Source organism: Gallus gallus, chromosome 7 (genome assembly GCF_016699485.2).
Source record: "Gallus gallus isolate bGalGal1 chromosome 7, bGalGal1.mat.broiler.GRCg7b, whole genome shotgun sequence".
Classification (NCBI taxonomy): domain Eukaryota; kingdom Metazoa; phylum Chordata; class Aves; order Galliformes; family Phasianidae; genus Gallus; species Gallus gallus.
The window spans coordinates 23,302,634-23,328,502 of NC_052538.1; the positions used below are offsets into that span (position 1 = coordinate 23,302,634).

The 25,869-nt window shown below is 45.2% G+C and overlaps 1 protein-coding gene and 1 non-coding gene across 38 annotated transcripts in view; both read left to right on the top strand.

Moving 5' to 3' along the window:
- Positions 1-4,692: 4,692 nt before the first annotated feature.
- The window catches only part of BIN1 (bridging integrator 1), an 86,663-nt gene continuing 65,486 nt past the window's right edge, over positions 4,693-25,869 (top strand). For 36 of the 37 annotated variants that reach the window (XM_040703455.2, XM_040703458.2, XM_040703457.2 and 33 more), the window contains exon 1: positions 4,693-4,867. In XM_040703455.2, coding sequence (XP_040559389.1) covers positions 4,784-4,867 — 84 coding nt within the window. In that variant the 5' untranslated portion in view covers positions 4,693-4,783. Of the gene's footprint in view, positions 5,719-25,869 lie in introns of all 37 variants that reach the window. The other variant, XM_040703468.2, reaches the window with a different exon arrangement.
- MIR1582 (microRNA 1582) lies at positions 20,668-20,756 on the top strand. The gene has a single exon (NR_035067.1). It is a non-coding gene; the product is annotated as a microRNA 1582 (primary transcript).

A 25,869-nucleotide genomic window follows, 5' to 3' on the forward strand; every position in this document is an offset into this window, starting at 1 on the left:
GGGAGGAAGACATTGAAACTGCATCATGTGTTACCATTTTATAGGTCTACGTAGTATAGCTATCACCAATGTGAGCCTTGTGGAGGTGTGCTTCTTAAAAATATTTCTGTATTTCACTGGTGTTTTGTGCTGGTGATATATCTTTCGTGAGATTGTATGAGATAGGCTACGTGTTGTACTACAGTTGTAAACTGACATAGGAATATGTGGATTGATTTATAATTAATTTCCATTTCTTAGATATTTTACTAACATGTGGAAGAATTCTCAGAATTCAGAGCTGAGCTGAGTTTGGAGCTCTTCCTGCGCTATAGTGGTAGATAATTTTCTGTGTTTCGGATACAAGAAGAGTTGCTTATGCACCATCTTCTGTTTCTCATCCTTGTTAACAGTGAAGAGATTCAACAAGTTGTGAGTTTGTAAGCTGTGGAAGAGAACAGCTTCTAGATGCTATTTTAAAATCAAAATAGTTTCATCTTGGTTTTGTTTTAAGGAGCAGAAAGCATAATCAGCAAGGCCTTATCTTATATTAGGGCAGAAACTTCCTGATCCTTCCCAGCATCTTCCTGCAAGAGAATAAAGGAAGAGTTTGCCTAAGGATGCAGTCAGTCAGAAAGGAATGCTAGGACAGACCAAGAAATGGTGGAAGTGATGTCCGAATTGCCCTTGGCAAATGTTCTTATCAAGTTAAACGCAAAGATAGAAGTTACGTTTGCTTGATCTTTCTGAATGTTGTCCCAGAAAAGCTCACGATTGCAAGTGGAAAGAAGATAGCGAAGAAGTTGCGTAAAAACAAGGTTGTTTTAAGTTGATGAGATTTTGCTACATAATGTATTTTGTGTTATTTCTCGTTTTCAAGGGCTCAGATGTAGTGTTTTAAATAAATCCCTCAACTGGCAACATAAAGCAAGGGAGGGCTGCTGGCACTCAGTTAGGCCATCTAACTTTTAGTGTTATGGCCAGAGTCAGACCAAAACAAGACCATGGCTCCAAGCAGCTAGTCTTTGGCATAGCTTAAAATGCAAGCCTCAGCTTCGAATATTAACAAAGAATCGTGATATTTATAGACTTACGGTGTGTTATATTTACTTGGGATTACTTAAAGAAGAAACATATACATTTAGTTGTATGAACGTTAGAAACCACTAAACAGCCAATTCAAAAACCCCTCATTGAAATGAGCAGGATTCCATACTAAAGCTGCTGCCACCAGCAGCAGGGAAGCAGATATATGTTGATTATCACAGATCGTAGCTCTAAATGGGCAAGCTGCAATTAAAGGGTTCGAGTCAGAGATGCTGAAAGATGTATTGCTGAAATCAATCTTTAGAAAATAATATTTTATACCAATTTATATTGGGAATTATTCCAAAAAACACTCTGCTCCCAGATGGACAGATTTGGCAAAAACAAGAATAAAAAAAGAGTAACAATTTGTGCTATGAAGGCACTAAATTTTATCTAAGCTACAAAGTAATAGAATCCAACCCACAAAGCACTTAAACATATGCTTAATTGTAAACAGGTGAGCAGCTCATCTGTCTTTGATGAGTGAGAAGTGAAATGCACTTATGGGGCTTAAACCTAACACAGGCATTATTGATTAGAGTACTAATCAATTTAGAACACAATGAAAAAAACCCAACAAATATTAGGTATATCCTGCAAATATGTGCCTTGTGGTATTGTATTTGTCATACTTCTTTTCTTGCTTGTGAGCTATGTGAGTCATACCATCACCCAGAAGATGGACTACAGGCAGGTTTCATAACCCACCTGGCTTTCTTAACTTCAGCTATCTAAGCTATTCATCTAATCTCCCTCTGTAGCTAAGGGGAATGGGAGACATTCCTAGAAGATGTTTTATCTGTTTGACTGGTGCTTTGGAAGTACTGATTTCTAGGGTGACTGTAGATGCCTATCTGACCTCAGCTTAGATCAGTCTAGACATGTCCAGCTGGTTACAGTTGGGAGAAATGAAGTGTCCTAGGGTCTCAAATTAAATTAGACAACTATGCATGCATTGAACCCAAAGAATCTTATTGCAGGAGCTGGATGTATGAAATTCTATGCCTTTAAACTCCATTCAGGCAGAATCTAGTTTGTAAAAATGAGATCAGACAATGGTGGACAGATATGAGACTGAAAACCTCTCCTGTCCCCAAAACAAAATATTTCAGCATATGTCAGGTGGTTAAAAATGGCTTATATAAATTTAAATTCAAATGCTTGGCTTGTTCTGGTATGTGATGTTCAACTGGATCATGCTAGGGGAATACCTCTTGTGCCACACCTGGAGCCTGACAAATGCTTTGCAGCTGTAGTGCTGATCCAGTCAAGCACTGGAACAACTGGGAAATGACTCATGCTATGAGATGGCTGCTTGCTGTTAATCCTAGCTTTAAAAATGTGCTCGGTTTGTCATCAGTTTTCGTTGTGGTGAATATGGGTGTCTGGCCACCTTTGTTTCACAATTGTCTGTTTTCCATGGCCTCTCTTTTCAGCTTATGTACTGCAGACTCAACCTCTTTTCACTTGAAAGGACATAATCGAACAAAAATCCTCCAAAAACAGTTTTACTGAAGAGAGGACATAGACAGGAGAAGCAAATATATGAGGTAGGACACAGAGGAATGTGTTCTGTCCTTGAAGCATCTGCTATTTTATATTTGATGTGGCAAATACTTAACCACATGTGCATCTTTCTCCCTTAAAAGTTTGGTTGGAGAGGAAGAGTTCTGGGAGGAGTAAGAGACAAAGGAGGTCTCATTAATTATGTTTCCAGATGATGCTGAGTAGCAAGATCCAGCGAAATTGTAAGTAATAATAAGCAAGAAAAAATAATGTGAAGAATAATAACTAATTAGGCTTAAATTATAGGCAAAAATGCAACATTTGGACCAAATACATGGTCATGGCCAGGTGGGATGGGGCCCTGGGTAGCCTGAGCTGGTGGGTGGCCCTGCCCATGACAGGGAGTTGGAACTGGATGGTTTTTAAGGTCCCTTCCAACCTCAGCCATTCTGTGGTATGACTCTGAGTGGCATCATTCCAATGTAACTGAGGTACTGCAAGTTCCTGAATTATGGCTTTTTCTTAAATGTTTTTTTTATTATTATTTTTAAAATATCATGAAGCCTCACAAAGAGGTGTTGGTGAGTTCTGTAGTTGCAGTTTCTAAGGGCTCTGGCAAAACAATTGTTTTTATTTCAAGTTCAGAGTGAGCAGAAATAGTACTGAAGCAGATAGGGGAAACATTAAATAAAATGTAAGTTGAAAAGTCTGGCTTGGCCCTCTCAAGTAATCACTGTCAATGTTTTTCTCTTGCTTCAGATTGCAGTGGTGAGTACTGCACTAATTCCCTGTGTGCAGGAAATTCTGGAGGTAGCTGTTTTCATCTGGCAAAATAAAGACTGTGAAATCATCTTGAAACACAGGTCAGTTTTACTACCATCTTTCTATTAAATTAAGTGTAAGAGATTCGCATCTCCATCTTAAAGGCAAATGCAAATTCCTTCAACATCTGAATTGTCTCTCAAGTGTTGGTTTGCTTGATGTGCTGGGTGCTGCATTCATATAGCAGATGCTAACTCACAAGCAGTAAGACCAGTGTACAGAAGCAGCTAGGAAGGAGCCTTACTAAGCCCCACTGTGAGGAACTGGAGGCAACTTTGGGGCTGAGTATTAGGATTCCAGTTTTTCAGGAAGCAGAACTTTGTCCTGCGTTGTAAAGGAGCAGTTTCACGGGATGTATTTGCACAGCGGGTGGGTGTAGGACAGCAAAATGGAGGCCTGGCTGGGTGAAGGCTGTGGCATGGCTGCAGTGTGTGCTGTGCAGTCAGGAGTGCAGGGCAGGGGTCAAGGGCAAACAGGAGGCAGGGTGCACACCTGGGCCAGCTATGACAGTGCTAAAATACTGCTTACAGCTGCAGAACGATACCATGCAGGCTAAGGAACTGAGAATTCCAGGGAAGTTAGGTGTGCAAAGCGCTCCATGCAGCCCTGGTTGGTTTCTTCTAGTAGGCGTGCAGCATCTTCTGCAGTGGTGCTTGACATCAGTGTTACACCCTGATGGGAGCAATGAACCACCGTGTGCAGCCATGCTGAATCCTAATTGTTGTGCACAAGCGAAAATAGTGAAGATGGGCATAAGCTGCTGGCACAGCGCATCCAGGCTTCAGTGCAAAGCAAGCAGCCATCCCAGTGCTCCTGTGAACACTCCGCTCAGTTGATTTTTTTCCCACTTTGCAAAGAAATGAGAGCGAGGTGAGGGTATCTACCTGCGTGCCACAGTGGGCTGCTACATGAGGAGCTAAAAGTATGGAATGAAATCTGCTGACGTTTCAGCTTGCTTCTAAATTGGGGCCTTGATTCACTGCAACCCCCATCCCCAAGAACGTAAATTTCTCACTTTAGGTCCAGGAATATTTTGAAAAGCATTGATGCAGTGTTACAAATTTATATGCATGATCAATTAGTTGTACAAACGTCCTAAAGCAGAAGGAAAGACAGCACCCAGATCACACCATCATCTACCCAAGATCGATTTGTTACGGCGCAGCCCTCTGCAGTGCTACTATTAAGGAAGGCTTCCTGCGGGCAGTGCCGCTGCTGCCCCCTCCCGGGGCGGCGCGGCCCCTTTAAGGCGGCGCGGCGCTCTGTCCCTTTAAAAGGCGGCGCCGTGGGGCGGGCGGCGGCGGCCGGGGCCATTGTCTCCCGCCGGGTTTTCCCCCCCTTCCCGCCGGCCCGGCGCTCGCAGCCGCCCGTTAAAAGAGCAGGCAAGATGGCCGAGCTGGGCAGCAAGGGGGTGACGGCCGGCAAGATCGCCAGCAACGTCCAGAAGAAGCTCACCCGGGCGCAGGAGAAGGTAAGGGAGCGGGGCCGGGGATGCGCGGGGCCGGGTTGCTCGCGGCCCGGGCTGAGGACCGACGGGAGGCGATGTGGGCACGGCCGGAGGAGGTGCAGAGCCGGCTGCGTGCTTAGGGAGCACTGCTGCGTTCTGTGGCATTGCGAACGTAACCTCGGAGGCACTGAGCAAAGGGGACGGGCGCCGCTCCCTTATCGTCTCCCGGAGGCTCGGTGCGGCTGCTCGCCCTTCAGCGCAGCCCTCGGAGCGGCTGCAGCCGAAGCGGCGGATCGCTGCGGTGAGGGGAGGACGGCTCCGTGCTCCCGGTGCCGGCGGCACGCGATGCGCGGGGCTGCGCCCGGGGCTGGGCGGCTTCGCGCAGGGCCGCCGCTCGGCTGCTCCGTCAGCCGCTGTCAGCCCTCCGCCGCGGGGTGACATTGACTGAATAAGGACGGGTGCGCGTCCGAGGGCGGAGGGCGAGCGGATCAGAGCTCCGCTCGTGTTCCCTGCGGTTATCTTTAGCACCAGATTTAATCCGGGAGGTTTGGGGGTGGGTGCTGCGCTGGCCTCGGCCCCGACGGTGTTACAAAACGCCGCGGGGGTCACGGCGGAGCCCGGAGCCATCGGGCCCAACGTTGTCGCTGCCCCGGACTCGTTGGCCGGGACCGGCAGCCTGCGCTCAGCGGCCCCGGGCGCTGCCTGCTGCAGCTCCCCCCTTCCCTCCATCCGCTCCGCTGAGCGCGGCTTTCCCTGCGGCTTTCCCTGCCGCAGCTCCTGGCGGTGACAGCAGACCTGCCCCGAGCTCCTCGCCGATGCCGTATTCCTTCCCTGCTAGCCACCAGGTGGCAACCATATTTTGATCTAATCCTAAGGTGGGTGATGCAGGCTGCGCTCCTGGCCTGCTGATGGAGTGCTTACTGGTGCGGCTTGAGCCGAGTGTGGCTGCCGGGCCCTTCCCTGCTCCTGACGTGCAGGTTCCTTCCTCAGGGGAGGAGCGTTCCCCAGGTGCTCCCACCAGCACGTGTAGCTCTTTCCCTTGCTTGTTCCCTGGTGACGACGGGGGATATGGGAATGACAGTAAGAATCGAGAGCATAGCTGTGTCTTGTAGGGAATTTGCACGATCTGAAATCAGGTTTTGATGGCTTTACACAAAAAGCAGACAGCTAAGTTCCCTTCGAGGAGGAAAGGAAAGCAAAACATAAAGCACTTAATAAGCAAACACAATTTCTAGGCCCTTTAGCTGTTATTATCCTGATAAGAATGATGCGACTTCTCTCTCGGCTCTCAGAAAGAATAAAAGGCATTGATTGGTTACTTTATCCCCTTCATGCTGCTGTCACTTTGCTTGTAACAGTTCCTCTTTTGTGCAGTGCTTGGTGTTTCACCTTTGTCTTGGAGGGGCAGGGTGTCACTGAGCAAGCACGTGGATGTACATTTGTAGCTTGTGAGGAACGCTACCGCTGAATGGGAGAGAAGGCATCAGTGGTTATAGCACGATGCTGGTGTTACTATTATGTCATTGCCTTTTAAAGTGGGCATACTGTTTAGCAGGAGGGGTAAACCATATGTCTAAAAATGAGAACCAGGCTTAAAAGCAAAAACAAAAAAAATCCCTTACGTAGAAACCTGCAAAGGTGTACCTGAGTGCCCAACAACCCAAGTGCTTAAAGATGTATTGGGTTTTTCTGATGGAAGCTGAATGAGGTTGAACTTTTGCTTTTTGAGGCAAGTACAAATTGAGGCTTAAACAAGTTGACAACATTCCTTTTACGTATCCTCTTTCAACTTGAATTTAGGGTAAAAATGGTTCCCTTCAGAGGGATGTCTCCCTCCCAGCTTGAGCCCAAAGGCTTTGACTTCAGCAATTTCCTTCATGGTGAATTTAAGCCTTGTGTTAAGCAAAGAATGATGTCTTTTTGTTCAGCACAGAATTCACACTGGAACACTGTACACATCCTTTTTTCCCTTCTGAGATGGCTATTATGTAAAGTATGTAAGATATTCCTTCAGAAGTACTGTTTGTTTTGAGCCTTTCAGCAAAACTATTGGCTATTTTTGGAAGGCACTTTCTCAGTTCAGCAGGAAATATGGGGCAGAATGGTTGACTGTGCTGTTTGCAAATGGGCTGCGCACCCTTTTAATCCCTCTTCTCTATTCAAGAGTAGCCTCAAATATAATGCTTAGCAATAGTCTTCCTGCCTTCCCATGAAATGTATGAAGGAAATTGATGGTCTTGAGAGGAGGAGCCCATCTAATAGAAAGGACCCATGCAACTATTGCAAACGTATCATCCTTTTCAGCAGTTGGGAGATTTAGGCTGTAAGCTGCACTTTGTCATCCCGCAGTTGATCAGCAGAGCTGATCTTTGAGCTCAGAACCTTTCGTAGGTTCTCAACATCTTAAAATGAGGTAAATTGTAATGCCTCCAATGTCGCAGTGTTTGGGGGGAGGCTCATGTTTGCATGCTCTTTGAACTCTGCCATTGGGTGTTTGACAATAAAGATTTGAAAGTTGTTGTTTGATGTGTGGAATCTCAGAATTTGTTCCCGTGTCGCTTTTATCTTCTATTTTGGAAACCTTAAAAGTCTGTCACGCTCACACAGTTCTCATTTTGTTTGGAGAGTCTCCCATTTTTTGAATGTATGAGTCTACGTACATGGGAGTATTTCTGCTTTAAGCAAAATGAAGCAGCACCTTGGTGCTACAGGGCAGCTCTGGTGTGAGGAACCTCCTCTGGGAGATCCCAGGAGCGGGCTGAGCTCATAGGGTGGGGTTTTGTTCCTTGTCTGGCGGAGTCCTCATCCCAGGGATTCAGGGTGGAAAGAGGGGATGGGCTGTGGGGCACAGACTGGGGATGTGAATTGCCTGGAGATTAACAGGCATTTCTCAGGGGACAAACTGTAAACTTGGTGTTGGAAAGGGAGTTCTCAGGAGCTATTGTCTGTGTGTGTGTGTGTAGTAGAAAGGAATGAACTTACGTTTCCCGTTCTAGACTTTGACTGGGAGCTGCTTTCTGATTAGAGCAGTGCTCCCTTGCTCTTTTCATTTGGACCAAACAGGAGGTCTGAAACTAGATTTCTATGGAGCATGCTGCAGTGCAAAAAAAGCTTTTCAGTGCCAGTAAACCAGAGGTTTCACTAAAGCATTTGCGGCCCAGCATTGAGAAATAACCAAGGATGTTGGCCTTGAAAAGGAAGGCAGAGGAGTGCTTTTGGCAGTGCTTTTTGGCTGTGGCCTGGTTTCCCAATTCTTTTTTTTTCAGTTAGTTAGTCTCATGTAACAATCCTTTCTGGACGCTGCCTGTGCTGCTCTTTCTTTTTGGTTTTGCTTCCCCCCCCCCCCAGAATTATAAGCTTTTTTCCTTGTCCAGTTTCTTGTTTTGAATATGAGAAGGTTGTGAATTGGGTGGAATGCAGTTTGCAGAAGGCATGGCTTGCGTTTTGAGCTTGTTCTGATAAGATGTTTTGTTGAAGCTGCCAGTAGCTGGAGCAGGTGAGAACACCTGGAGTGAAATCACAGCTCTGCTGAAGCACGTGGGAATCTGTTCTACAGAACAGCAACCGAGAGCCTTAAGCTAAATTTAACTGCAGATGTCTTCAGGGTTCATCTGTCAGAGGGGCTGTCTGATCTGTGGAACCTCTGCACATAGGGAAGCAAGCTTTAAGCAAAAAACAGTAGATGGAAAAAGATCTCTTATTGACAAAGAACCGTCGCAGTCACCTGTCTGGGAGGAGGGAAGTTCCATATTGATTACTTCTTCTCTTAGGATCTTTGTTCAAAGCTTTTATGGTTTTCACGTGGCTTTGCATGGGTTTAGGGTGGTTCAGCAGCTGTCAGCCTTGTGGTACCAGGGAAGTACAAGGAGAGATGAAGCCTGACAAGCTACAGTTGTTCTTTTGCTGATCTAACATTAAACTTTTATTTTTTTTTCCTGGAGACCTCCCTGGGAAAGCACTTCATGCTTTCTCAAGAAGATAAGGCTTATGTGACAGATAGAACCTCAGAGGTGGTACTTTGTGTCTAGGTGTTGCTGGAAAACAGGCAGTGGAGAGAGGAGGGAGAGCTGAATTAATGCCCCTAATGTACAGATGGTTCCAGTATGAGCTCAGACTGTATTGCTGGATATCAGATAATCTGCATGGGGCAGGGAGGAGATGAAACAGGACACCATGCTCCACATGTTTACTTGCCAATCAAACCATCATTGCCCTACTGAAGGTACCCCTCTGTCTGCTGTTTTGGCAACAGATTTCTTTTAGCAGGATCTCACGGATGGATGAATTTTCTCATTAGCAAAGGCTGAGGCCTATTCCTGGTTGCTTTATCTTCCCTGTGGGTTCTAGTCTTACAGCTGGTCCCCTTCAGTGCAGTTCTTGTGAGATCATGTTATTAAAGCAGCTGTATGATCTGTTTTCAATGAAGAGTTTTGGTGAGGCTCTGGGCAGGGTATAATTAGTATTGCAGAGCTCATTGGTTGGGTTGGTGCTATCAAACTAATGTCTTTCTTCTCCATTCATCATGCATGCTGCTTTTTTTTCAGACACCAATGTTTTTTGCAGTATCATAACTTTGGGAGGAAGATAGTAGTAAAAAGTAATGGGTACTTTCTTCAGTTCCTGACCCTTTGGGCTGAGTGACAAGGTCCTGTTGTTTGGAACCAAATGTGTTGTAAAGCCCCAGTACTACAAACTTTTTGCATAACGAGGGTATATTTGGTTGACAGGTATTAGAGTGGCTATTTTTACCCTGTGGTGGTGGTGATAGGACACCTGAGCTGCACACCGTGTGAATTCGGCAGCTTCTGGAGGACCATCTTGCAGCCCTGGTTCCTACCTGTTTTATACACCGTTTGCCCAAGCATAGCAGGCTTCTTAGGTGGGCTAGCAAAGCCAGTGTGTGCAGAGCAGCTTCTGCTTTAAGTGTGGATAAAAGCTTCCTAAGGGAGCTGCGGGCAGGTGGAGTAGAGCAGAGCACCAAGGTCCAGTTTGACGTCAGCCTCCACTTACAATTTCTCTTGAGGGACTGTGTTTGCTTTTCTTTGACACCTGCAAGATTGAGTATATGAGCGCCAGCAAACCTGTGCTGCTCTGGTATTTGTGCTGAGCTACTGCTGGAAGGGCCCAATCCTCAGATAAGGGATTGGAAAAGAGAAGAACGTCATTTACATGGCACTGTAGTTAAGATATGGTTTAAATATGGCTTTAGTTAACTATTTGTCAAGACAGAAGTGAGAAGCCTTTGCAGGAATGCTTGCACTATCAGCCATAGTGCAAGGGATGGTCAGTTTCAGCAGGTGGGTGCAAGTGGCTGATGGACCTCGCTTCAGGTGTCATGTGCTGCACCTGCTGGCTTTGCTGCCTCTGCAGCTGCTTCACCTTCGTGAAGCTGGGAGGTACTGCAGGATGGGCCCAGTCCCTCATTCCTAGAATAAAAAAATAGAGTTTTTAATGGAAAGCAGGATCGTTTTCTTTTCTAATCATTTTCTAAATAGTTTTCTTGATGTAGCTTAGTTTTATTATGCCAACTTGATTACGTAGCTTTTGTTTCTTAGCTGCTACTCAGAACATAAATCTCTTTTAATTTGTACTTCTGTGCTCTAAAGGAACAGTTGTGATAAATGCAAATAGAAGCAGTGCGAGGTGAACAAGTTTCACAGTTACTTAATTCGTTTTTTTCCCCCCGAGTTTCTCCTTGGCTGTTGAGAGCCCTCAGAAGGGTTTGGGACACTGATTGTAATGGGGAGGACTTGGAAGCTGGAGCTCGGGGCATTGCACAGACCTGGACAGGTCTATGAAGCAGCTGTGGCATGCTTGATGAACTGAGGATCAGGTCATGTCTGCACACACCTCTGGAAGTACACGTGCATAATGCTTTTTCTGTAAAGAATATGGCAGGGTAAACCTGCTCAGACCTGGGGCTGGTGGTATAAAGCCTTTGGTGAAGGAAGCATTTCTAGAGAGGCAGGGTGGTTGAGACAACATCTAGGAGATTGATGAAGGCCAGGCAGTGCTGTGTTTCTTTCTGTCTCTTTGCACGTAAGAAAAGAGAAGTCTGGGTGACAGCTTCTTAATATAGGCTGCCAGACAGGATGGAGAGTGCAAACTTTACCAATAAGGAGGAAAGGAGGAAACTGGTGCTTAACAGCAGCTAATCCTGCTATAAAAGCCACGGGTGTCTTTAATCTCTTGATGATACTTAGATACCACAGCCTGAAGCACTGGCCTCTGCAGGGGTTTGACACGCAGACTCAGAAAGCTGGGAACCTGTTCTAGAGTGATTCTATGTTGGCCACTTCTTCACTGATATTCATATGTATATATGTGTGTGTGTATATGTGTATATATATATATATATACATATTATTATATAAATATATATATAAAATATCTGTTAAAATTGCATGAGAACAGTGCTAGTTACTCAGCTCTCCTCAAAGTTGTCTTGTCAGGAGTTGAAATACAAACATTTTTCACTGTGCTCTTCTTAACACTGCTTTGAAACTGGATCAGGCAGAACAGCAATACTTGCTTGCCAGCAGAAGGGGAAAGGGAGCTTCAGCCCTGCAGTAACCAGTGTGTTTGAAAACAGCTAAAATGTTTGTGTGTTTGACTTCACGCTGCTTGGCTTGATTGCACCTTTGATAAAGCCAGAAACAGTAACAGTTGACTTAACCAGCTCAGAGCTGAATGTCGGGGTGTTTGCAGAACGAGTGATTACATCCCATTGGATCCATTTGGAATGGTGCCGGCAATGGATGTGCACAGATGCATAATATGTAAGGTGTAAAGAAATATGGAGATGTAGAGCTCTGAACCTTATTTTTCCTTAATAGAACTGCTGATCCTATAGCTCTCTGCTACCCTCGTAAGTAATGTGACACATTCCTGTAAATGAGAGTAAGTCTTGTGACAGTACTGGCTATGAGAATCTGGGTGTAGAAGGGCTACATTTATTTCAATTCCTCTTTTCTCAGCTACTATGGGGGGAAAAAAAAAAGACACTAACTTGAGTGGAAAGCGTTATATTTAAAAAAACATGTAGGGAATTAATTTTGTTTAATTTGGATGTTCAGCTCATGAATGTTGAGTTTTCAGGCAGTAGGGCAGTGTCTGAAGGAGGTCCTTTCATCCCACTCCATCTTTGGGTGGAACAAATACTGATTCCAACATGACACCGAAAAGGGGAGTGAGCTGTTGTGGCAGGGGACAGCGTGTCTCAAGGATTATTTTGGAAACACAATTTAAGAGGGATGCCAAGCTTAGAGACAGAAACAATGGTCAGGAAAAGTGTATTTGTTCAGATATAGAAATACACTTGGGTTCTGCGTGGAAGCACAAGGCTCCCCAGTGTAGGACTGAATCACTGCACTCGTGTGTATTGAACTGGCTTCTCTTCTGGACTGACTTTTCTCCTTTACTGGCTCAGACTGAGTATCATTGCAGACGACCAAGCCTAGCTGTGCCTTAATAAGCTTATTAATTGTTTGTATGCGCCAGCGGTATGATCATATTAGATGTTACTGAAAAAGGACATTTGCTATCCTGCAAACAATTCCAATATAAATATCAGGCAGCCTCAGTTAAGACACTTCTGTTTTATTTCAGTAGAATTCCAAGTTCCAGTGCGCTGAAAAGGCTTCTTAGATAATTTCTGCAGAGGTTCAGTGAGGATGGTTTTATAGGCAAGGGCACAAGGCTATGTTTGAACACTGGACAACTCATGAAAATACATTGAAGCTTCAGAAATTGAAAAGAGAGACTGACTTTTTTAGGAGAGGAGGAGCAGCTGGATGTGCAGGGTCTGAGAGGGGAGAGCCGGAAGAGTGACTGTGGTAGGAAGGGCAAGGTCAGAGAAAGTCAGGGGTGATGTGATGTGTCAACTGTGGATCATGCACTGCTGTGCTGCATCCGGACTCCTCAGGGTCTAGGGTTTGTCTGGGCACTAGAGGCAGTTGCTGGACTGGAACTTTTTGTCAGGCTGGAGGCTTTTGCTCTGCGTTCCCTGATCTTCAGTGAACATACATAATTCAGGGAAGAAGTGAGTGTTATCAGGGCTGGGTGCTGTGGTATTAGTAGGTGAGAAGAGCTGTGTTGCTCTGCTGGATAAAGGCTCCTTAGAGCCAGGCTGGATTTAACTAGGATGTCTTCTAAGCAGCCTGTCCCACATCTCCAGCTCAGACTTCAGTTTTTGAGGAGTCTCTTTCAGAAGAGCACTGTGATAATTTTCCTCTGCAAAGACAGCCTGGCTCAGGTTCTTGGTAAGTACATTGTCACAGAAGCCAGTGCGCTTACACCCATTCACAGAGGAGAATGTTGCCCATCAAGCCAAGTTCTCTTCTTTGCAGTTACTCATCCTTCAACTACTCTGAAGCAGAGGCAGTCCTCTCAAATAGAAAAAAAGAGCTGCTCACAAGCTGGTTCCTTCAGACATTTTGCAGTCAGAGGGTCAGTTTTTTTTTCTACTAGTAGAGGACCTTTGACTTGCTTGAGAAGGATCAACAAACGATATTTGTGTTGCTCCATATCTTCCAGCTTTGCTCAGACAAGCCACACTCAGTAACCCAACTTGTCCATGGAGGAAAGTGGTCCTAAACCTTTCTCCCCTGTCTGATCCTTTGCTGCTCTCTCCCTCTTCAATCAGGCAGTCCCAACTGCCGAAGTCTGTGTCTTTTCCCTTTGCATAGTTGTGTGTTATGTGTTCCAGATCTGTCTTGCATTTGGGAAACTCCAATCCTTGTTCAGCAAGGCAGTCATGAGCCTTTCAAGGAGCTTTCCTAGCCTCTTAAGGCCTCTTCATCTCCTGTGCCTTCTGGAGTCCTTTTGCTCATGGCTCTGCCTTATAAGAGTTCCTCTGCACTGCTCTCCTCTAGCACACACCTGCTCCTTTATCTCTCTCTTCAGCTCAACGTGGCCCCAGATGCCTTTTGTGTGTTGTCCTGATTTGGTTACATCATTTTGCATCAGTGCCTGCATAAAAATAAAAATACTTCTTGCAAATGTATCAGCGTTTAAAATGAGTGTTGCAAGGGAGGAGGTGGAGGACATGAGAAGGGGGATTTATGCAAACAGAACTATTTATGTTATGTGTTCCTCTTACTAGTGTTACTGTCAGCTATAGATAGGGTTTAATTAAGCGATGTTAAATGCCTACCCAAGTAATAGACATTGATGTTGCTCAAGTCCTGCTGCCTGGAATGTCACATTGATGCCAGATGAATTAAGAGATGCCATTTGGCCTTATTAGCTGCACGGCTTCAGTGTAGCTACTGCCCAGCTCAGTAGTTATCTGCTTTTTTTGGTCCCTGATTTGATATCTGCATAAGTCTGAGGCAGACAGAAGCTGGGGTGGAAAATTACCTGCTTTCTTGGAGTCTGTTTGAAGTTACCTTCTTCTTTATTTTCAGGGTAATGATAGATACACCTTCTCTCTGACTTCTGCTTTGTTAAAAAACTTGAACTCTGAGAAATTAATTGTTTTATCTGCCTGGTTTGGAAAAGAACAAGGCAAGTGGGGGGGAAAAATACCCATAAAGTTATAGTTTTGGCATACAAATGCATATGACTAAGGTGGCTTATACAAAGACATCTCTAGCATCTGTGTGCAGTGGCCAATTGCTTGTTCCGTTACACATTAAGAGATGTATAAGTGTAGCTCCTATACCTCAAACTCACTGAACCAAGTCTGAGTGGTTGAAAAGAGGTTACATGTCTTCCAGCAAGGCTGTGGATTTTCAGCATCTCTCAGATCATCCCAAAAGATGTCAGGGTTGAAGCGTTCGTGATCTGAAAGCTGTAGCTTGAACTCTTAAAATTCTTCATCTCCCTCACTTCTTGAGGTAGGTGCCTCCTTCCAGTTCTGGATTTGTTCTGATGAAAGAAGTCACCACTTCCAAATGGTTGTCCCTCAGTCCTGTGTTTTCTCCTCTACTTACGTGCTGCTGGAACAATCCCTGTGCATCAATCTCTATTTGCTCACCACTAGATTGGCTCTTGGTTTTCTCAGATCAACAGTTTGAACTGACCTAGCTAATCTGATGGAGGCTGCAACTTCACCTCTCTTACAACACAGCTACCACCACCATGAGTCATCTCCAGCTGCTACTTCCCCTTTCTGTCTGTATACTGCTGCCCTGTTACCTGTGGTGAGTTGGGCTCATTTACTTGCTTTTCTTTCAAGCTTACCCTCACAAATAGGTGCACTTGATAGTATGTTCTGAACTGGGAGACTGGAGGTCTGCAAAAAGAAGTATGGGGATGGGAAATAGGCCAGCAATGGTCTGCCACTGAGGCAGAGTTAAAAGGGGAATTAAGCCCTGTTTTGACCTGATGTATGGTGAACCAGCAAAACTGATGAGGCAGAACCATAGAGTGGTAGGGCGGTGATGGAGCTGTGGGAGTAACCTCTTTACCAGCTCAGTCCTATTAGACCTGTAGGTAGCATATGGCTCTTCAGTTTTACATTCCTCTTCTTTGCACCCTGACTCTCTGAAGCCTCCATCTGAAGGATGTAAAATAGGTGAGGAAGAAATTGAAACTCAAGTCTAAATGATGATTTCCAGTTTGTTTTTGTTACTGGGAACTTTGATAGAAAACAGTAGGACATCTCCAGGTTCTCCTTAAAAATAGAGAGTGGTGAATAAGGAGGTAGGAGATGACAATACTTGTGCTTTGTTTTTAATTGTTAATATCTTTCAAACAAAGGAAAATATAAAAGTGCAATGTTTTCCCAATAACTTCTTGTAAAGCAAGGCAAGTTTGCCCCTTTTTTTAGAAAGGGGAAAAATGTGCTTAATAAAACTGTGTCGTACATGGAAGGGAAATGATGTATTGGTCACCTGTATGGGAGTGGGTTTATTGATAGCTCTGAGAAAGAAAGAAGCAGTTATTGTTTCTGTTTGTTGTACGCTGTTGGTTATATTAAAGAATGATCCTTCACCCTTTGATTTATGGTAAGGTAAATGCTTGGTACATGAGTTGTAGCTATTGCACAGAACTGACATAATGGGATTGTCATATAAACAGATGAGAGAGATTCAGAGGTAAGGTAACAAGGCTAAATCCCAGCTAATGTAGTGGGGGCCTTTAAAAGGAGCCTGGGCTCGGAGATGTTTGAGTGGTTTAGGAGTAGATGCTGAACTGGCTGCAGTTACGTGAGCATAGCACAGTGAGACTGCAGAGGCTGAGCTATGCCACTGTGTCGGTGAGAAGAGAAATGGTTTCTTTCCATGCTGTCACAGCATCACTCCTGCTGTACTGTGATTTAACTTCAACGTGAACGATGCAAGAAGTAAAAATGCATGAACTGTGGGTAGAGGAGAAGGGAGAAACAATCTGAAATGTTGAAAAGAGCCAAGGGGCTGAGAATTTTTTCTTAAAGAACTTTGTTACTTTGGGGATTTGTGTCAGTATGGTGTGCATCCTGGGGACCCCGATTCAAGACCTGACTCTTTGCTAAATGCCCTCAGTGGGAGAGGAGCCTGGGATTACATATACATGGGAGAACCTCTGCTTAACTGATCTGCTGCGTGCAGAGGTGGTGAGAGGTCAAACTTGCACAGCATCCGGAGAATTGATTATTTGTTTGTGCTTCTGTAAACAAACTGTAGAATTGCCTTGAGGAAAATAGCTCTTGCATCCTGGAGATGTACTGTGTATTTTCCTTAGCTGCCAGAATAGCTTTTTTTCATGTGGGAAATAGTCCCTCTAAGGGTTGATAGTAGAAACAGGAGGTGGGTTAATTTTGTCTTGCAACAACAAATGCAGATTTTTAAGTTGATCTTCGCAGATACTCAAATTTCAGTTTAGGCTGACCAACTAATACTGATGTATTTCCACATCTGACTTTTTTGTGTGTATTCATGTGGTTTTGCACCAGAGTCACTCGCACCGTTCTCATGTTATTGTGAGAGCAGTTTCACGTGGATTTCTATTTCATCTCGGTCACTTGGTTAAGTCACTTGAGGGTTTTTCATCTGTAGTTAAGATACCACATCCGTAGCGTCAGCTACCTTAACAGATAAAGCTGTCTCATCACCTGTTTTATTTCACTTCTCTTGTAAGCTGCAGCAAAAGTTGTTACACTCAGATGAAATTATCTTGTCTTTCTTCCTTTGTCAGACTCATAGCCATACTCACAGTAAACCTCCCAGCACAAGCTGGCTATGTGCAAAAATGCTCTCCCCCGACTCATGCACATAGTATGCTGACTGGGATTTCATGCACTTAAAGAGAAGTGAGGAGTGAGCGTAGGCTACACAGATAAATGAAATGTAGCAGATTTTGGTTTAAAAGAGAAAGGAAAATGATGCTTCAGTTCTTTGCCATCTTTATTTTAGCAGCATCTTTCCTTTTCCACTGGTTCATGTTGCAGCAGCATGGTTTCTCCTGCGATGGATGCCAAAGCCTTTTTCTCTAAAGCTTCTTTTTTGGCTCCTGCTCAGAGATGAGCGTTATTCACCCACTGGTTACTCTTCAGAAATGCAGTCTTTTGTAATGTGGTTAGAAGTTGTCTTCTCCTTACGTATCCCGGACTGTCAGCTTTGACATCTGCAGTGCAGTATGGGTACCAATGACATATGAGAAACCTGCCAGGAAAGGAGAGGAAAATTATGCTGCTAGATCTCAGGCTGATTTTTTTTCTTTTTCCACACAGGCTGAATGATCCACCCCAAATTACTCTTAAATTTTGTGAGGAGATGCACAGAATAGCTGGAGGAGGGGAGGGAGTGCATCATTGCAGGACTGCAGTAAGTTGGTGTATCCAGCCAGGTATTTGGCAGGGAACTCTTCCAGACAAATTGCCCTTTCTGCTGTGCTCTGGTCCTGTTCTTGGGAGCTGACTCCACAAACAGAGCATCTGGAAGCTCTGGAGCATAATATTCTCAGCTACATTACCTGTAGGGTCACCGTGCCCTCTAACACAGCTTGCAGCCAGAGTGGCTTTGCCCCACCATATGCTTAAAGAGCATTACACAGCTTAGCCAGGTGAGTGGATTAATGACAGTTGATGGAGAGCTGAGGTGAATTTGGGCAGGCAGACTTGTTATGCAGAGCAGTGCCTGCTCATGAAAAAGTAACCAAAGACACTGGGCTGGTGGGAATGACCTGCTTGAGGAGCCTGAGGAGGTTTCTCATTTGGGAGGCTGCTTGTTACATTTTCCTAAGTGAGTGGTGGTGGTGTTTGAGGTACTGTGGGAAACAGTTTTGGAATAGAATGTGGATAAAGTAAAACGCCCCTCCATACCTTGATTGCTAGAGCTGAATCACTCTAGCTGTGTGTTTTTAGCTCCAGTCCTCTCTCAAGTTGTCCCACACCATGGGATGTTGGGATCACACATGATGGGCGGTTGTTTCCCTTGGCTAAGAAGGAGCACAGAAGCCTCCATACCTGCGAGCTGTGGTTAGAGCTGTTATGGGAGTTGGCACCTCAGAAGAGGTAATCTGACAGAGGGAGATGAAGGAATGACCTTGCCATAAGCAATGTCGATAGCCCCCGGATGAGAACATAGCAATGCGTTGGGTGTTACACAAACTATGTGGTGAAGAACAAGATGGACGTGTCCTGCTGGTTGCAGGAGAGTAACTGAAAGTACAGAAGGAACAGATAAGGGATTTTAAATAACTGAGAAAAACCCAGTTGTATTAGGGATAATGAGGTAAAGGAGGGAGAGCAAAGGCTAGGATGGGGCTTCCAGAGAGGAGGAAATAAGGCGTTCTGCAGTGGAAAGGGACACTAGTGCCAGTGCTTATGTCAGAGCGCTGCTTTAGAAGAGCAGGAAAGAAAGGGACTGCCAAAGGAATCCCAGGAGAGTGGTGGGCTGTGTTTTCTAGAGCATGTGTTTGTTTGCAGGGCCTGAGACCCGCCCTGTGTGCACTCCTAAGATGACCCCCATGTTGGCAGGGTGGAAGTATGCAGTGCTGTATGTGTCTGTCCTTGTGGCCCTGGGACACCAATACACGTGCTGCCTGGTCTAGGGAAGTAAAAGTAGAACAGGAAGGTCTCCTGGGTGAGTTAAAGTTCACCATCACAAATGGGGCTGTGAATGAAAACGAGGATGTGGGGGGCTGTGCATGGGGGCTGGAAGAGTGGCAGGCTTGGGAATGAAGTACTGGTAGAGAGCCTGCAGGAGCTGCCTGCCAGCCCTGCTGATGGGCAGCCGGAGGCCCAGGGACAGCTGGTGGCTGTGCTGGGAGGGGCAGCCTCAACATGTTCTTCAGGCCCAGCGGGTGGCATGGCTCTGCCCTCAGTCATGCTGTAGGTACAGAAGGTTATCAGAAGTGTTGATGGATATTTTTAGGCTGAATGAGGAGTAATAGGGGTTGAAGGGGCCAGAAAAATTTTGCACTTATCGCATTTTGAGCTCCGTGCTGCTAAGGAAGCGAAGATCCTCATCGAGAAACTATTAATTCCTTGTTTCATGGAGTGAAGAACAGAGTTAAGCATTTTTTTTCCTTCTTATCAGAAGAAACATATACTTGGTTTTGGAGGCGAATTTGTCACACTCGGTACCTGCAACCTCCACAGCTTCCTTCTCTGTTCTCCTTTGGGCTCTTACTTGGGTCTCTGACACATCATCTTCATGTAAACCTCAGCTCCTTTGCATGCTCTAAAATGAAAGATTTGTCTAACCTGCCTTAAAAAAAAAAACCAACAAAAAACAAAGAGGTGAGCTGAACCCTGTTCAGGAAGTTTGTTTTGTTATTGTAGGGTTGCTTGTCAGAGGTAGACTGGGAGCACTGGTTTCTAAGCCTGTTCTATTTCTTCCCCCCTTAGGAGGTAAAGTCTTCTCTATAGTGAAGCATCTGGGGAAGATACGGGAAGGGCAAACTTGAGGTCTGGAAGTACCTCAAGGCCTCTTGTGCTCTACCTGAGTGCTCACCTGTAAAAAGTCTGTGGATTATGAGACTAAAAAATGGAAGAGGGTGTATGTGATGAGACATTCTTCCTTCATTTCTTCCTCCTGCCACCACCTTCCTTCATTTTCTGACACCATAGCAACCTTCTGATGATACTTCTAATCAGAGGGTATTGTCTCCAGCAATGATGTTTGCTTTCTCCTAACCCTGTGAGTGTGTACCAACCTTGATAGGTTTATTCATAGGTTATGTTATTCCAAAGCTGTGGCCAGGATAAGCAGGGTTGTTAACAAGTGGCTGGAAACTTCAGGAAGATGTATGAAAACAATCTATTTTCGTGGTGACAGGCTGAGAGATGGAAATTCAAGTGTAATGCATTCTGTTGCTTACGCTGTCTGGCTCTAACTGCTGCTTTACTTAAATTCCCTTGATCTGCTTTCTGTTTGTTGCTGTCATTTTCTCTCGTGTTTCTTCTAGTTGTCAGTCAGGGATGGTTGGATTGATTTTTACCATTTGTTTAAAAAAGAAAAAAGTGCTAGTCAGGATATCCTCTGTTGAATTTGGCTGTAATGCTCTGGGAGAGTCCTGCAGGGAAAGAGGAGCAGGTGAGATCAGTCAGCTCCCCTGTCCTTTGGTTTGTCAGTTTGCTGAACTGATGTAAGTGGGTTCTTTGGGCTTTGACACTATTCTTGTAGCCATGTGGGAAAGGCAAAAAAAAATGAGAGGTTTGGAGGCGTTACTGTATATTTACCTGTGTTAGTGTATCTTGGGACCAATACCTACTCATCCTGTAAGTTTTAATCCTGTCTCTGCCAACCAGTAAGTCTCACTGTGAGGATTACTACACGGGAATACCTTTGTATCCTTTAGACTGCTTTTGCTGGCGCAGTTGGTGTCCTTGCTTTTTGGAAGGAAAAGACCCTGTGTGGCTAGATTCAGCCTGTGCAAAGCTGCCTTGAGGTTATCAAAGTATGCTGTGTTTTTCTTTCTGCTATCAGCCAGCTCTTGGAACCTGGAAGGCTGAAAGAGAGCCAGAACACAGTCAACATCTTTGTTTCCTCCAGCAATAGCTGGGCTTGACTGTGTGTCAGAAATCTTATCTTGGAAATGTGTACAGATAACACAACAGTCTCAGCAATGGTAAGGAACAATGATTAGGAGCTGCGAAATCATACACTTGATTTTTATCATGCTTCCTCAAGCACTATATGAAAACACAAACCCTATTATGATAGAAAGGAAAAGTTATGATACAGAAAGTCTGTACAAACCCAAACTGTCTGTGACACAGGCAGTTTTTCAGCGCCCCTTTCCCTGTTTTTAAGGAGGACTGTGGCAGTTTCTCCATTCCTTCTGTAATAATGGTTAACGTACTGACCTGTATTTAGCTTAGGTTTGCTCCTTACTGCTGGTGCATAGCCACAGTCAAGTTATTTGTTCTCAGGTGGTCTTGTTCTGGTATCTGCAAAGGATAAAGAGGAAGTGATTCTGTGCTGGAGTGAGAAAATCCTTGAATATGTGTATGCTGCCTATTGCAGCAAGCCATCAGATCTGTTGAGTATTCTGCTCCTGGCAGCATTGTTACAATGCAGATAAGGCTGTCCTGCTCTTGGTAGCAGAAATTCTTTATGCCTGTTGTTTGTCGTAGTGAAGATTGGCAGAAAGAGACTGCCTGCCTTCAGCCAGCATCTTTGGTTTGTTTTGTGCTGGCAGTGCACTGGGGCAGTACCAGTGTTTTTGTGTGATGCGTTGTTTCCTCTGATATGAAGGGAAGTTGTGCTTGTTTTGGAGGAAGGCATTTTTATACTTCACTTAAACTTACGGGTGCATGTGTATGTGAAAAAGCAGCTGCAGCTGAACACGGATGTTGGTGTCATGGGGTACTGGTGGCCAGCTATGAAGCTGCATATATTTCTTTCCCTTCATCTGCTTGGCAAAGCACCTGAGTTCCTGCTAACATCAGCAGCATATTGTGGAGGTTCCTCCTTTCAACCACTTCTTCCTTCTTTTCCCACACTATAACCTCCAGCCATTGCTGGACACGGTAGGAAGCCAAGTGCCTCAAGCCTGGATGCCCTTCCCAGGCAGCTAGCAAGGAGGGCTTTCCCAGTGAGATCCAGGGGATCCCAGAGTACCACTCATGTTGCTGAGGTCCCAGCTCCCTTCTGTTGTAGGAAAAAGTGCTTCTGCTTTGGGTTTTTTCCTGCTCTTAGAAAAAGTGAGCTGTTGGAGGTGACAGCTGCTCTTTGGATTTTCCTTCCTCTCATTCTAGTCTTAGAATAGGCAAACATAGGCAACCCTACCTCTTTCAAGCTAACATTTGCTGCTCAGCATTCATGTTGTTCCACTGTAGTGTTTTTAGTAGTTGTCTTAAGTCCATCTTGCTGTACTTTTTTTCTCTTCCCAGCATTTTTAAGCTTAGCCTGTGGCAGTTCTGCAACCAGGCCAGAATCCAAATAAGGCTGTCTCTGCAATCGTAGCTTGCATTTAATAACAGGCCTGTGGTTGTTAGTGAGGAAATAACATATCAAGTGCATTGGCTCTTCTCTTATCCAGAACTTTAATTAGAGACTGGGGCAATGTGCAGTAGTCTCTGTGCACTGGAGTGGTTGTATGGAATTAGGGACCTTGGATACTCAGGTGTCTCAGCTGATATCACCCTTTAAGCAATGAGTTTATAATGTCTGTGAAGCCTCTGGATTCTGTATTTCTCTCAAGTACCTTCTTCCTGGCAGGATTTTAGGCTTGTTGGTAGATGATCCAAACAGCATTGTCTGTCCTGAAGTTGCGTGATTATTTGTTTTAATTGGAGCCTCTAGATGGAAGCTAAGCACAAAGAAGTGCTTCAGAGTTTTGCCATTACAGATTTATCTCTATAATTTTGGGTCATAGTGTATGTAGTTTAGAGCAGGAGATTCCCATGTTGTTGTTTTTTTTTTCCCGTCATTATAGAAAGAGCAAAAGCTGTGGTTTGGAAAAAAACTCTTGGTGTGTGAAACCAGGGTTTTCAGTAAACAAACTTGTTCCGAAAGCACTTAATGAGTGAGTGAGGTTTACCTGAGAATGTGGCTGGCTGATTTATTTCCATCTCCTTTGCATAAATGAGTGTGGGCGTTTTTGTTGTTGGTAGTGGCTTTTTAAATGCGAAGACCGAAATGTATCAGCTTGTGTTTGAACAGAAAAAGATTTGGCTGTGATTCTTCCTCATTTCTAAAGAGAGTGAATTTTCAGTTCCATTCAAATATAAGTTTGGCAAGTCTGAATCTTGATGTTTTCCGGGGCCCTCGTGCATAGAAACAGGACGCGTTCTGTTCAGTCAGCCCAGGCACTGCATCTTTGGTTAGCCAAAGATCCACCCTCACGTTGGTGCAACTTAGTGAAAGCGATGGCCCAATGCTTTGTGAGAGAGTGTGAGTAGGCACTGCTGCTGGGGAAATCACTTCCACCCCTTGTGAGCCAGACTGGGAAATCAGAAACAACTGGTTTCTTCTGACCCACGTCTGTACTGCTATTTTAAATTAAGGTTTGTTTCTCAATCCTGTTTAGCACATGGCCATGTAAACTCTTGTATTAGCACTAGGGGAGACAGTGGTGTGTAGAGGCAGAAAAGACTGGGAAATATGATTGTTTTAGTGGCTGTGTTGGGAAAGCTCTAACTATTCGTGACACTGAGGCCTCTGCTAAGGCTCCTCCATAGGCCTCCTCCATGCTCTCTAATTCTCCAAGCCCAGGCAAAGCTTCCTTTTATCTGCCAAGCAGGACTGTCCTGTTCTAGAATTGAGGGTGGAGAAGATGCTCTACCCATCTGCTGGAGGATGTACTTCTAAGGAGAGTCCTGGTGTTTCTTACAGGAAACTTGTAACCAGCAGCCTTCTCCCCAGGAGTGCTTAGGTGGCAAGTTTTGAATGCTTTATGTTTACAAACTCTCTACAGAAGATGGCTTCTACTAGGTTTTCTAGCAAGTTCCTGAAGGTTTCTGGGTTGGTGACCTTCTTCAGAGTCCGCATCCCTCAACATGTCGTACCCAGCAGCTGGGAGCAGCACAGCCTATTCTTTCCTGCCCAAATCCTGTTTCTGAGTGCTGCTGGAATGGGTCCCTGTTGACAGTGGCATGGCTGTGATGGAAGCCACCTGTAGACAAAGGCTCCTTGTGCTGGGAGCTGCAGCCCAATGTGGATGTGCTTCTCAGCACTTGCCTGGTTCTGGGGTATCACGCAGGGATAGCGCTGCCTCCTGGGATGTTTGTCCCTCAGCTCAGGGCTGCTGCCTCAGCTGGGAGGGATTCTGATTGTCCTCTTCCAGGAGAGGGAAAAGCAATGAGCAGTGAGCATAGTGATGCTGGGAGGTTTGCAGAGGAGGAAGCTAAATATTGTATGAATGTGACCTTCTATTGCCAGGTGCAGATAGCGAGCTAATGGACTTTGTTCCTCATTCTATTCTGTCTTCATTGTTAAAGTGCTTCGTGCAGCTAAATCTATTTTGTTTTGTTTTTCCTAAAACCTGCCTTTGTTCAGGCAGTCCTAGCATTTAATACTATCGAAGCTCTGCAGGGTGCATAGCACTAATACCAAAGTGCAATGGTTGCTGGGGTGAAGAGGCTGAGGAGCAGCTTGGGAGCAGGGGCACAAGCTGAGGAACACCCCCAGGTACAAAGTGTTCATCCTGCTCAATTTTCTGCTCTGCCTGGTGGTGGGAGCCCCCTGGTTCCTCTCCTTGTTTGGCTGTGGTTGCAGGGCTGTTTGAGGAGGGGGAAGTGAGAGCTTGTGGGCAGGGTAGGGTGCAGCAGAGAGGTTTTACTCTCTGACTGATCGGGAAGGGAAGTGGCAGAGTGTGACTCTTGCCAACAAAATATCAAAAGCTTATGTTCAACCCGTGAAAAACCATCTCACGTGCCCAGCAGATACTGCAGCATCATCCACTGTGACTGGGGAACCAGGCAGCTACTGAGAGTAGCCTCAATGCCTACACCTCTTCCTCACAGGCAGTAACAGAAGTATGCAGAGATGGCACTTGCCTCGTGGGGAATGAAGGCACGGAGCACTGTGCACACGCAGCACTCATTTTTTCTGAGCTACTGGTGTGGATAACAGCAGTCGTGGAGCACTTGCTGGTTGCTGTCATTATCCATTTCCATTAAAATCATGCCAAGCCAAAATTAGTATATAGGAGCTGCCCAGGAGGCTGATGTGATTGTGCTGGGAAGACATCTGCGTGGGCTAGCATGTGTCCTGCTGACACTGTGTGCTGAGCAGGGAGGTGCTTCCCTGCCTGCTTGCTGCAACAACACGTGTGTTACTGAGTGTGGGGTTAATGCCTGGTGCAGGGCATCACTGAAAGCATAACCGACGATGTGCTGTGTTCAGACAACTGGCCTGAAATAGCTCTGTGGTTGGGAATTGGGAAAGGGAGCTTGCTTTCCATGGTTCTACATGGGTTTTGAAGTCTGCAGACCACGTGCTGAAAATCACAGAATATTCTCCAATGTTTATTGCCATATCTGTAATTTCAGCCTGTGATCTTCTGGCCTTGCTGCTTGGTTAGATGTCCCTGTGTTTTCTGCACTTGGAGATTCTAAGTAAGTAACAATGCGTCAGGCTGGGCATCATTGTGTTGGTGGCTTCTGCATCATTTGCAGCACCGGGCTACTCATGCAGGAGGATCTGAAGGACACACAACTTTTCCTTCCATTGCTGCTTTCACTTCCAATTTTTTTTTCCCCCTCCAAGATGTCTTCCCTCTTTTCTCATAAATTCATCACTCTTAGTTCAGCTTAAAAAAAAAAAAAAACAAAAAAAACCAAAAAAACAAAGAGAGAGCAATGGAAGTGTCAGGTTTGGCATCCTGCCATCAGCAGAAAGTTTTGAGATATTTGCAGCTCCCAGGACACAGCACCTTCTGGACTGGAGGCAGAGGTGCTGTCCTGATGGTTACTGAGTCAGTCTGGCGTCAGGGAGGAGCAGCAATGAGCAGGATGCAAAAGCACCGTGTTTGTACTCTGGATGGTGCATGGGGGACGGCTCTGCTCTGCTGTGGGCCTCTTTGGCCTAGGTATGAAGCTTGTGATGCTGTATGCCTTCCTAGGAGCTCATTTTACAGTGCCACATGGAGTGTGTTGAAACTTCTGCTTTTCTAAACCAAAATAAAATGAAAACCACTTAAATGATTTA